Source organism: Choloepus didactylus, chromosome 7 (genome assembly GCF_015220235.1).
Source record: "Choloepus didactylus isolate mChoDid1 chromosome 7, mChoDid1.pri, whole genome shotgun sequence".
Lineage (NCBI taxonomy): Eukaryota > Metazoa > Chordata > Mammalia > Pilosa > Megalonychidae > Choloepus > Choloepus didactylus.
The window spans coordinates 135,351,524-135,365,166 of NC_051313.1; the positions used below are offsets into that span (position 1 = coordinate 135,351,524).

The 13,643-nt window shown below is 38.0% G+C and overlaps 1 protein-coding gene across 2 annotated transcripts in view; it reads right to left on the reverse strand.

The window, feature by feature from the left end:
- The window catches only part of KDM1B (lysine demethylase 1B), a 62,119-nt gene extending 48,573 nt beyond the window's left edge, over positions 1–13,546 (reverse strand). The window contains exons 1-7 of one of the 2 annotated variants that reach the window (XM_037842127.1): positions 13,423–13,546; positions 13,072–13,115; positions 9,830–9,929; positions 8,882–9,009; positions 7,722–7,811; positions 7,034–7,145; positions 1,074–1,190 (exon numbers count right to left, since the gene is read on the reverse strand). In XM_037842127.1, coding sequence (XP_037698055.1) covers positions 1,074–1,190; positions 7,034–7,145; positions 7,722–7,811; positions 8,882–9,009; positions 9,830–9,916 — 534 coding nt within the window. In that variant the 5' untranslated portion in view covers positions 9,917–9,929; positions 13,072–13,115; positions 13,423–13,546. The remainder of the gene's footprint in view (positions 1–1,073; positions 1,191–7,033; positions 7,146–7,721; positions 7,812–8,881; positions 9,010–9,829; positions 9,930–13,071; positions 13,116–13,422) is intronic. The other variant, XM_037842129.1, reaches the window with a different exon arrangement.
- Between the last annotated feature and the right edge of the window lie 97 nt (positions 13,547–13,643).

The window sequence follows — 13,643 nt, forward strand, 5'->3', positions numbered from 1 at the left end:
ATGGTCTGTAGTTAAAGGTAATACCTTAAAATTCTTTCATCAAGAGTAACTGGTATATTACACCACTAGGGAAGATAAGGGAAAAGGACTGTTTTGCGTTTTCTTTTTTTTGTGTCTATCTGATAGTTTTCTTTTTGGAGTAATGAAAATGGTCTAAAAGTGAGTGTGATGATTATTGCACAAATAAGTGATGATACTATGAGACACTGATTGTATACTTTGGATGGAATATATGATAAATGAATATATTTATATCTCATTAAAATCTGGGAAAAAAAAAAAACACCACTCTAGGATTAGAGGGATTCTAATATTCTTTAAAGTAATAAAGGTATTAGTGACATTTGTGTAGATCAGCGCCTTTAACATGCTAAAGCAGTAACACTACATAATTTTAAACACTACCTAATTTCCAAATCTTCAAAAGGCACAGAATACCAACTATGACAGAATACTAACTGCCCAAACACATCTACTTATTTCTTCTTTTTTACTAACAGGATCCTGGTGGTTTTTTGGCATTGCAACATGCTTGGTCATAAAATATTTCCTTCCTTTATCCCCACTGCAACTCAGGGTAGCTATGGTGATCCTGTTCTACCCAATGAGACAGAAATAGAAATCCACTGTTGGAACCTCCTGGAAAGCTTCTGTTTCCCCAATAAAAGAGGGATGGGCTCAGATGGCACAACTTGTCTTGCACTTTGCCCTTCTCTTTTTTTCTGCCTGGAATTTAGACATGCTCTCTGGTGATTCAGCAAACATCTTGTGGCCTTGAGAATGAAAACTAACTAAAGGTGGCTAAGCTGGAAGTTAGAAGGAAACTGGGTCCTCTACACCTTCCTGGCCCAACTATACCAACCCAGGATTGCCTATTTTCACAGTGTTTGTAATAAGAGACAAATAAAACCCATTTGGCTAAGTCATCGTAGTTCGGGTTCTTTTACACGGGGGCAAATACAAACCTGACACAACGACCAATACAGTAAATGAAAAAATACACATCACTACCATTTATTGGCAACTAAATTAATGTACCAATTAATTGAAAAAGAAACCAAGAGACATCATACCTTAACAGTAGTATTTGGCTTCATACCACATCGATAAGTCCTTGCTATCTGTGGCGTAAGCTGCATTTCCTTTGTAAGTTGCCTCCATTTCCTACACTCAGGTTTTGTACACTGAACCTAGAAGGGAAGTAGTAAGTCAAGGTCAATATGCCGACCAATCTACCATTTCTTTCCTCCACCATTCACTTTACCATCTTCTTCAAATGGTTAAACCAACACTTTTCAATCCTAAGTATTTTCTCTCTCCTTCAAATTCCCACCACCCTTGATAATCCACTTTTACACCCTTGGTGTCATTTCTGATTCAACACTAAATCAGGTACCAGGAAATGTCAAAGGGGATCTGAGTACTATTGTTGGAAAGGTTTTCCAGGTTTAACCTAAGGAAATAATTAGAGTTACAGTTAGTCAAAATGAAATGTGGTATCCTGGTTTTGATCCTGGAACCGTAAAACTAGGTTAGTGAAAAAACTGGTAAACTCAAATAAAGTCAATACTTAAGTTATTAGTACTGTACCAATGTTAATTTCTTAGTTTGACAAATAACCATGATTATGAAAGACAATAAATTTAGGAGAAACTGGGTAATGGATATGGGAGTGCTCTGTGCTATTTTTGCCAACTTTTCTGTAAATTTAAAGTAATTCTAAAATGAAAAGTTTATTTTTAAAAAGGTGTGTGGATCTCCACATACAAAAGAATGAAGTTGAAATTCTACCTCACAACAAATAGAAAAATTAACTCAAAATGGACCAAAACTTAAATGTAAGAGCTGTAACTATAGAACTCAGAAAAAAATCATGGAATAAGTCTTCATGGTCTTGAATTTGGCAATGGATTCTTAGACCAAAAGCACAAGAAAGAAAACAAAGTAAATTGGACTCCACTGACATTTATCAAAGGATACTATGAAAAAAGTAAAAAGATAACATAAAGAATGAGAGAAAATATTTGGAAATCCTTTTCTGATAAGGGCCTACAATATAGAATATATAATAAACTCAACTACGAAAAGACAAACAACCCAATCAAAACATGGGCAAAGGACTTGAACAGACGTTTCAACAAAGAAGAAATGATAAATAAAAGCCAAAAGATAGAACTGTTGAAGTACTGCCTTTATAGTAATAATACTGAATGTTAATGGATTAAACTCTCCAATCAAATGACACGAATTGGCAGAGTGGATTAAAAAATATGATCCATCTATATGCTATCTACAAGAGACTCACCTTAGACCTAAAGGATACAAATAAACTTGGAAGTGAAAGGCTGGAAAATATTGTATGTAAACAGTAACCAAAAAAAAAGAGCTGATACTAATATCAGACAAAATAGACTTTAAATGCAAAAACGTTATGAGACAAGGAAGGAAATTATGTATTAATAAAAGGGGCAATCCACCAAGAAGAAATAATAATCATAAATATTTACGCACCTAACCATGGTGCCCCAAAATACATGAGACAAACACTGGCAAAACTAAAGTGAGAAACAGACATCTCTACAATAATAGTTGGACACCTCAATATACCACTCTCATCAATAGATAGAACATCTAAACAAAGGATCAATAAGGAAACAGAAAACTTGAATAACATGATAAATGAACTAGACCTAACAGACATATACAGAACATTGTACCCCAAAACAACAGGATATACATTCTTCTCGAGTGCTCATGGATCATTCTCCAGGATACACATGTTGGGTCACAAAACAAGTCTTGATAAATTTTAAAAGGCTGAAAAAAGCACTTTCTCCAATCATAATGGAATGAAGCTGGAAATCAGTAACAGGCGGAGAATGGGAAAATTCACAAATACAAAGGGGTTAAGTAACACACTCATACACAATCAGTGAGTCAAAGAAGAAATTGCAAGAGAAATCAGTAAATACCTCAAGAGAATGAAAATGAGAACACAACATAACAAAATACATGGGATGCAGCAAAGGCAGTGCTGAGAGAAAAATTTATAGTCCTAAAAGTCTACAATAAAAAGGAAGAAAGAGGTAAAATGGAAGACCTAACTACGTACCTGGAGGAACTAGAAGCAAACAAAAAGAAAGCAATAATAAAGATTAGAGCAAAAATAAATGAAATTCAGAACAAAAAAAAAAAATAGAGAATCAACAAAACCAAAAGTTGGTTCTTTGAGAAGATCAATAAAATTGAAAAAGAAAAAAAGAGAGAAGCTGCAAATAAATAAAATCAGAAATGAGAGGGGGGACATTACTATTGACCACACAGAAATAAAAAAGATTGTAAGAGGATACTATGAACATCCATGCCAACAATTTAGACAACTTCGATGAAATGGACAACTTTCTAGAAACACACAAACACCTACAAGAAATAGAAGACCTCAACAAACCAATCACAAATAGAGAGATTGAATCAGTCGTCAAAACCTCCCAACAAAGAAAAGCCCAGGACTAGAAGGCTTCACAGGTGAATTCTGCTAATCATTCCAAGAATTAATACCAGTCTGGCTCAAACTTTTCCAAAAAACTGAAGAGGAGGGAACACAACATCATTTTATGAAGCTGGTAATACCCTAATACCAAAGCCAGATAAAGATATTACAAGAAAAGAAAATTACCAACCAATCTCTCTAATGAATATATATGCAAAAGTCCTCTACAATTCAAATGCAAAAGAACATTAAAAGAATTATACACGGTGATGAAGTGGGTTCTATTCCAGATATGCATGGGTGGTTCAACACAAGAAAATCAATGTAACCTACCACATTGAGAAATCAAAAGGGAAAACCACATGATCCTGATTGATGCAGAAAAAGCATTTGACAAAATCTAGCATCCTTTCTTAATAAAAACACTATGAAAAATAGGAATAGAAGGAAACTTCCTCAACATGATAAAGGACAAATATGAAAAACCCAAAGCTAACATCATACTCAACGGTGGAAGACTGAAAGCTTTCCCTCTGACATCTAACGAGACAAGGATGCCCACTGTCACCGCTCCCATTCAACACTGTGCTGAATGTTCTAGCTAGAGCTATCAGGCAAGAAAAGGAAATAAAAGGCATCCAAATCAGAAAGGAAGAAGTAAAATTTTCCCTATTTGCAGATGACATGATGCTATATTTAGAAAGTCCAGAAAAATCTACAACAAATCTACTAGAGCTAATAAATGAGTTCAGCAAAGTTGCGGGATTCAAGATCAACATGTAAAAATCAGTAGCATATCTACACACTAGTAATAAACAATCTTGGAGGAAATCAAGAAAAAAATTCCATTTATAATACCAACTAAAAGAATCAAATATCTAGGAATAAATTTAACCAAAGATGTAAAAAATATGTAGTTTCAGAAAACTACAAAACATCAGTAAAAGAAAACAAAGAAGACCTAAATAAATGGAAGGACATTCTGTGTTCATGGATTGGCAGATTAAATATCATTAAGATGTTAATACTACCCAAACTGATTTACAGATTCGATGCAATTCCAATCAAAATTCCAACAGCCTACTCTGAAGAATTGGAAAAGCCAATTATCAAATTTAGTTGGAAGGATAACAGGCCCCAAATAGCCAAAAACATCTTGAAAAAGAAGAATGAAGTTGGAGGACTCACGCTGCATATTACAAAGCTACAGAGGTCAAAACGGCATGACCCTGACATAAACAAAGGCATAATGATCAATGGAACTGAATTAAGAGTTCAGAAATAGACCTGTACAATTATGGTCAATTCATTTTCAGTAAGGCCGACAAGTCCACTCAACTGGGACAGAACAGTCTGTTCAACAAATGGTGCTGGGAGAACTGGATATCCATATTCAAAAGAATGAAAGAGGACCCCTATCTCACACCTTCTATAAAAATAAACTCAAAATGGATCAAAGACCTAAAAATAAGAGCCAGGACCATAAAACTCCTGGAAGAAAATATAGGGAAGCATCTTCAAGATCTTGTGGTGGGCAGTGGTTTCTTAGACTTGACATCCAAAGCACACACAACAAAAGATAAAAAAGATATATGGAACCTCCTCAAAACTGAATACTTTTGTGCATCAAAGGACACTGTCAACAAGGTGAAAAGGCAGCCTACTCAATGGGAGAAAACATTTGGAAACCACATATCCAACAAGGGTTTAATACCCAGAATATATAAAGAAATCCTACAACTCAACAATAAAAACACAACCCAATTAAAAAATGGGCAAAAGACTTGAATAGACATTTTTCAAAGAGGAAATACAAGTGGCCAAAAAGTACATGAACAGATGGTCAACATCACCAGCTATTAGGGCAATGCAAATGAAAACTACAATGAGATATTATTACAAAGCTACCAAAATGGCCACTATTAAACAAACAGAAAACTACAAGTATTGGAGAGGATGTGGAGAAACAGGAAAACTTATTCACCGCTGGTGGGAGTGTAAAATGGTACAGCTGCTGTGAAAAACAGTTTGGCTGTTCCTCAGGAAGCTAAGTACAGAGCTGCTATATGATCCAGCAAGCCCACCACTAGGTACATACTCAGAAGAATTGAAAGCAAGGATGCGAACAGACATTTGAACACTGATGATCACCACTGCCAAAAGATGGAAATAACCTGAGCGTCCATCAGCCAGTGAAAGGATAAACAAAATGTTGTATATACGTACAATGGAATATTGTTCAGCTGTAAGGAGGATTGATGTCCTGATGCAATGTGACAACATGGATGAATCTGGAGGACATTATGTTGCATGAAATAAGTCAGACACAAAAGGAAAACTACTGCATGATCTCACTAATACCAACTAGTTATAATAAATTCATAGAGTTAAAATCTAGAATATAAATTACCAGAAGATAGAATAAAGGTAGAGAGTGGGGAGCAGATGCTTAATATGTACAGAATTTTTAATTAGGTTGAATGTAAAATTTGGGAATGGGTAGAGTTGATGGTAGCATATTATGGTGAGTGTAATTAACAGCACTGAATTATGTATGTAATTGTGGTTGAAAAGAGAAGTTTAGGTTCGTGTATGTCAACAGAAGGAAAGCTAGAGGATAAAATGGGACTATCTAACACAGTGAACTCTGTTATGGATGATGACTGTGATTAATATACAAATATAAGAATGTTCTTTCATGAACTAGAACAAATGTACGTCACTATTACAAGGAGCTAATAACAGAGTGGTATATGGGGAAAATGCACCTAATGCAAACTATGGACTATAGTTAACAGTAGTACTTTAATATTTTTTCATCAACTGTAACAAAAGTACCACATCAAAGCTAAGGGTCAATAATAGGGGGAATAAGGGGTTTTTCTTTTTGGAGTAATGTAAACGTTCTAAAATTCATTGTGGTGATGAAAGCACAACTCTGTGATTATACCGAGAGCCAATGATTATACACTTTGGATGGTTTCTATGGTGTGTGAATAAAACTGTTTTATATATATATATGCATGCTCAGAATTATTTAGAATATCAAAAATAGAGCAAATAATTTGTTAAATGGTGGAACATTTATATAATATATGCAGTCACTAAACATATTTTTAAAGAATGACTTAATGGAAAAATGATAATATAAAGATGAACTAATTTAAAAAAAACTAAAAGTTGCAAAAAAAAATCATATCTAAAGTATGATTTTTAAACCTAATTGGGATTTATTTACAAGGCATGAATTTGTGCTTAAAACACACACACACACAAATATGAACAGAAAAAAGATCAGAAAGGTAGGTACTAAACTTAATGGTTATCACCAGCTGTGAGGAATCTTCAGTTTCTTATTTTGAAACATGGACACTTACTATAAAAAACAAAACAAAACAAAAAATGTGATTTGCTTTAATAGTCACAGAAAGAACAGTAAATGTACTAAGGAAAGATTTCCAAAAAATCAGCATTTTCATCCATTCCACTTGCTTTTAACACCACAAATGAATTACGGAACAAGTAAAGCATCATCCTTCTTACCCAGTAAGGCAGTTGTTGGTCCGCCATGAAAGCTTTGGGACTAGGTTCAGTTTTGCCATTGCTAGTCCATATTTTTTTCCATGTAGTATATTTGTCATATCCATCCTTATGGCTGAAAACAAGAAAAATAAATAATATTGAGCTACAAGTTAATTAGGTTTTCAAAATTAGGAGGCCAATTAGTGTATCTTATGCAAAGGACTTAACTAGCCATATTATAAGGAAGAGGGGGAAATTCATTATGGCACTCATAAAACAGGCCATCAGGATAGGTTCATTTCTCTCAGTTTTCAATTCCAAATCTAGTAAGAAAGGATGGCTACCTGTCTGTCTAGCGCCCTCTAGTAGTCGACATCCTCCTCACAAATCTTTGCACCCACCCATTATACCTTGAAACAAAAAAGCGGAGGAGCTTCTAGATTTTTCAGAACCTGATGATGAAAGAGAACAGAGACCATCTGCCTCATGGCAGATATTTCTCAAGCCCCGAATGTGCACACATGTAAGCAAGCACACGCAAACCACAGCGCCAAAGGCTGGCCAAGGCACCAATCTTTTCTGGCATGGTTGAAACCTTCAACCAATTCAGTAATCCTAGGCGCTAAGCCTTACTGTCGGACCCAACTTGGCTGCAACCGTCCCCTCCACCCCCTCCACCACCGGCACCTCAAACCATGAGAGAACAAACCTTCTGTAGTAATGGTCAAAACACTCATTGCAGAAGTGCTCCCCACAGGACAGGTGATACCATCGGGATGTGTAGCCATTTTTGGCACATCTGAAAATAGCAAAAATAGGTCGTTTTGGTAATGAATATGAATTTCTTCTCACATTTATTTCTTTTTGTGTCATATCAGGCGCCTCCCATGTGCCCATTCTGAATGCTCTCCACTTTGAATTCTCACTAATTCTGCACAGTTACCAACATACTGTCCTCAAGTTTATGGCATGGGGAAATGGAACGGATGACAGATATGTAACAATACAAGGTGATGCTATGGACACTTAGGCCAGTGGCACCCATACCTCACCAGCTACACACGAGAAGGGCCTTAGGCTTACATGGACTCCTGAGAGCAATGAAAGGTTTTAGGACACAAAATGACAGATGCCACTGTTCTCGCCCCAAGTTGCATGTGTGTGAAAAGAGCAGTCTCTAGTAATAATGTCTGCCCAACAGTGAATATTGAATAAATCTGGCCAGATGCAATTGGACCATTAAGCAGGCCATCTGGCAAATATAAAACAGTCAAACAGCCAATCAGACAATAAAAGAATGAGAATTAATGCCATTATGAACCACCATAACTACTTTGTGTTTCAAAACATAAATCGGATTTTCTAGGTTTTTTGAATCTTAAACCTTAATAGGAGACTTTTCTCTGGAAGTTAACAGGTCAGAATTGTGTTATCCACCCCAAAAGGGCAAGACTGCAGGTAGCTAGATAGTTTCAATGAGAAGACTATATGTATTATTGGGGAGAGGAGACATGTATATGAGGGAGAACAAAAGCATAGAGAAAAGAGGCTAAGGTGTTCAGGAATTCTCTCTACTGAGTCACTATCCCATACACCACTCCACCCTCAAACCCCAGGAGAGGTACAGCTCAAGGATAGTATCTTGGCAACTGTGCAGAAGTGACTGGGGTGTGAGCTCCCCATCAGGCTAGGTCTAACGGGCTGGACATGGGAGGGTGTGCGTCGCACGGAAAGGACAAGTCATGGCTATTACTAGATACGCATCTATCTATGTCTATCTCTTGAACAACTATCTGTGAGGATGCTTTTCCCACAAAGAATGCTCTCACAGGCAAGACTGGGAGGCCAAAACATGCTGTCTAAACCGACCTTTCAGAAGCACTTGCAAAACACACCGGACACGCTGCAGTACAGCCAGCTTTTTCACATTTTCTATACTTTTTCTCTGACCCAGTGTCTTCATCCTCATCTGTTGTCTCTGTTGCCTTTTTCTTTGCCTAGGGAAGAACATGCTGTGGGTAAGACTTCAGCAGAATAGCCAGGAGGGAAAATGGGTGGAAGGTTTACTACTGAAATCATTTCAATGTTAGGAGTTGCACACATGAATGTCAACGACATCCTGGCAGTAGGTTAGGGGCTTATTTTCTTGAGACTGCAATGGTCAAATAATACACTAACTTGCTAGGAAAAAAAAAAAAAAATAGGGCCAGCACTTTAACTATAGGTATCTGAAGTAGACAACTAAAATTCACGAGAGCTTTTCTTCGGAAAAATTTACATCAAATCAAAATAAACAAAAGTCATTCTCAAATTAAGATTTTTTTCTTTTTTTACTGAGAGCAGTTACATCCCCTCAGGACTGCAAATAAAACACTAGAAACATTCCAGAAAAGGAGTATATCATTCCATTTTTTCCTAAAAGGAAAAAAAAAAAAAACCCTGTAAAAAAGAGTGGCGCAAGTAACTTCCCAACAGCCCCAATCAACTCTAAGCTAAGACCAAATTCCTATGAATGGCATCCAAACCACGCATGATCTGTCCCCACCTCATATCCTGCAAGCAACCACACAGCTCCTATTCTCTAATCCCTCTCCCCCCACCAAAGCTGACTCACACTCTCTGCCAGAGATGCTAGCGTTTTCCATATTCTATCACACTTTATCACACTCTAGTGTGACTGGGTGAATTTCTCCACGAGACTGCAAGTTCCTTGAACATTGGAGTTTTTATCTCTAATTCTTCAGCTGCAACCCTAATAACTCAAGACAGATTTGTTGCGCTCAGGATGGGTTTGTTGAATGAACACATCAATGATACCTGCCTACCGGAGCTCCTCAAAGGAAGGCTATCTGGAGACTGGTCAAAAGATGCCTTTTTCTTTGTTCTCCCACGTGGGGTTGCCATTGTATTAGAAAATCTGCAAAATAAAATAAAATAATCAAACTACTATTAGCTTCTGCTAATACTTTCAACACACTGGAGAAAAGTTTTTATGCAGTTTAGTAGGATAAGAGCAGATGTTCCACAGTTGGACTGCATAAATATAAAACTACCACTTTTAAGGAATATTCACCAATGCACAACTATGAACAACTGATTGTACACTTCGAAGGACTGTTTATGGTATGTGAATATATCTCAATAAAACTGCATTTAAAAAAAAACTCTCTAAGCCTCAGTTTCTGCCTATATAAAATGGGCATAGAAAGAATATGCCATAATATTGGCATAAGGATTAAATAAAATAACCTATTTCAAGTACTTAGTATCAGCTCTGGCAGATGATACATACTCAATAAACATTACCAATTAGTGGTATGCACATTTAGAAAAATAAAACATCTAGATTTGTGCCTGTTATGTTCCTCTTCATCTCACTGTGTTTTCTAAGCAGTTCCTGAATTTTGATCTCTTCCTCTATTTTAAAAAGAAAGCTCATTCATTTCTGTTTGGTAAAACCCAACAATTCCACCTCAAGTATATGCTGTTGAGTCACTATTGAATATAGGGGTATGGATTAGAAAGAAGCACAGGTCTCTTCTACTGGAAAAATCTTATCAAACTAGTCTAATAATAGCATGGCTAAATAAACATTAAAGACCAACTGTCTACAAGAAAAATAATGCATAACAATCATGAAAGATTAAGATCAAGTCAGTATATTTTCTATTAAATTAGATAAGGATTGTAAAATGCTTGCAAGTCTACCATTATTCCTCTCCTTTCCTGATCCATCACATTTAGCCCCCACAAACACACGCAAAATGAGAGAATGAAAAATAAATAGGACATACCTGTGCACAGGGAATTTGAAAGTGGAAAAGTGACAACATAAGACACAATTTCCACATTATGATCTTAATCTTGGAGAAAAGCTTTGAGGGGCTTGTAATCCTGACTCAGATCCGTAAGTACTAACCTTCATAGGACTATTTTTCATGGATTATTAACATCATGTAGGAAAACTTGCAGTTTGCTATCTACATCAACTGAGGAATCTTGACATGAATATTATATATTTATATTCTTCGCTTTCTCAGAACCAGTATTTTGTTAGTTGTGAACACATAACCCCTACATAATCTGAAATACATTATAGTTCTTTAAGTATTAAATAAGTCACCATTTAGTACCTAGGGCATCCATTTTACTAAGTACTAATAATTTTAAAAGCTCTATCATCTACCTATAATTGCCGCATCCAAAGAAGACTTTCTGAATCTCATTTGTATTTTCAAAATGCAGAAAAATTAAAGGCTGTCCAATCTAACAAATCTCTGTATGAAATATATATCTCCCATTTTTCATAAAATGAACCAGAAATATTATTGTAGTAAAAATATTTGAAGTCCAATATGGGGCTTAGGACCATAAATGAAATCAGCCTAGGTTCATGTAACATTTCACTCTTGTCAATGTAAGCATTCCTAAAAGACAGCATAGTTTCTAGAAATTTCATCAAACATTTGTATTCTGGAAAATACAGATTGAGATAATAAAATGTGTAATTCAAGAAATGATTAAAGAGAAAATGAAAACATGAGTCATTAATAAATCTGTGCTGTCTTGGGAAAATCTGATAGAGGTTTCTGGGGTAAATTTTCAACTTCAATTAAATAGTTCAGGGTTATGCACCCCTATCCTTTTAAAAAAAACTTTTTATTTTGAAATAACTTTAACTTACAAGTCAGCTGCAAAAATAATACAAACTCCATACAGAGAACTCCAACATAACTCTAACCCCCATCTTTTTGGCTTTTACTGAAATTTCTGTATTTTCACTATTGCTAGTTTCTCAGTTTTTAAAATGAAGGAAAAAAATGTAAGTTGGAAGAACTACAGTTGGGCTTTCAAATATAATTTTAGAAATATTAACCAGTGTCACTACAACAAATTACTATACTTAAAGTGTTTTCCCACTTTGATTCTTCAAATAAATAAACACACCTAACTGTAAATATAATTAACTTGTTTCATGTTCAATATAATTATAAATTCACCAGCTCTGGTTTTCTTTTAATGTGACAAACGAAAAACTTCTGATTCATTTTTGTAATTAATTACATCAATTATATTTCTATTTTAATAATCCCTAGAGCTTTTTCCCAAAGATTATTCAAAAAGAAAAAAGCAAACATACTCATAAAGTCATAAAAATTTGAATTAAAAAAAAGAAAGATGGGAATAAAACTTTATCATGGAGCCAGCATAAATCTAAAAATGGGACAAACTAGGAGAAACTTCTTCAGAGACAACAGAAACAGGAATTTCTCTTTGGACCACTTCAAATAAGGCAAGATTAGCACTTTAGTACACCCACACTAATTAAATTCCCAGAAATATGGATCCAGTTCTATTGCTGGACGTCTTTTGTTGACTTTCTCTGCCTGGAAGACATTAATTATTTATAGTAATTTTCTCTGGTACCTCCAAAGAAACCTTCCCTGCCACTCGTCCTCCTTCGACTAAATACTAGATTAAACCAACGCTGGCAAAAGCCTGGAGTTGTGTGTATGGATGTGAGAAGGGGGTAATCTCCCCCACCTGGGGGGCTCTGGGGCTTCTAAGGAGTCCTGCCCGCTCCCTCAAGGGAAGACCCGGCCTCTATGTGGATGGGCTCCAGATCACTAAACCCCAACTTTCTACAGCTGGGACGGCCTCTTCCTTCCTGCTTCACCTGCCAGCTGCGAGGCTGCTGACTAACAGCTACCATAATCCGGCCGCCCCCCGTCCGGGCTCCCAATCCCGGAGCTGTTACCCCAGCAACCTGGCAATGCCAAAAGCGTCTCAAGCATGGTGGCTGGGCTGGAGAATTACTACAAGGAGGCTGTGCGGGGTCCTCGTGGCCACCCTATTCGCGAGGAAGAACGAGCAAGGGAGTTCCCAGTCCCAGCCCCTGGGCTTTCCCCCCGCAACAGACACCCCTCACGTGGTAAGGCTCTGACAGCCCCCAGGAGGGAGCCCCAACGCTCCCCGTGGCAGCTGCAACCGCCTCGCTTTCCGAGAAGCTTTCTGGTCTCCCCTTCGAAATCGGAGAAGCAACAGCCCCCGGGGCTCACCTTTGAGCTGAAGAGGTGCAAGGAGTCTCGGGGAGGAGGCACCGCTGTACAGAAAGGAAACACTGAAGGGGGTTAGAAGAGACCCGCAACACCGCGACGAATCGGGAGACCCCGTCGCCCAAAAACCTAACCCGGGAAATCCCCCGTTCTCAAACAGGGAACCCCCACACCCCCTTCCAACCTTGCGGGTGATACCAGCCCCGGGGACACCCGCCCACCTCCCACCCCGGCGAGGGGCGCAGCACAGAGCGAGAAGAGGGGTATGCACCCCAGCCAAGCTGCTTTGTGCAACGCTGTCACCCGAAATCCGCCGCCGCCCCCACGCCCGCCTCCGGAGAAGCGCGCCCCCACCTCGGAGCGCCGGCCAGACGGTGCGCGCCGCCCGGGACTGCGGGCGCCTCTCCGGAGCAGCGAGCCGCGCGCACAGAACGGCAGGATTCGCGCCGCGAACCGCAGCCCCCTCTCAGCCGCCGCCGCCGCTTCCGCCCCTGTCACGGCGTGACCCGGTGTGGGAGGAGCCGACGGGACCAGGGAGGAGCAGGATCCCCGCCTTCCCCTTCGCCGCGGCGCTC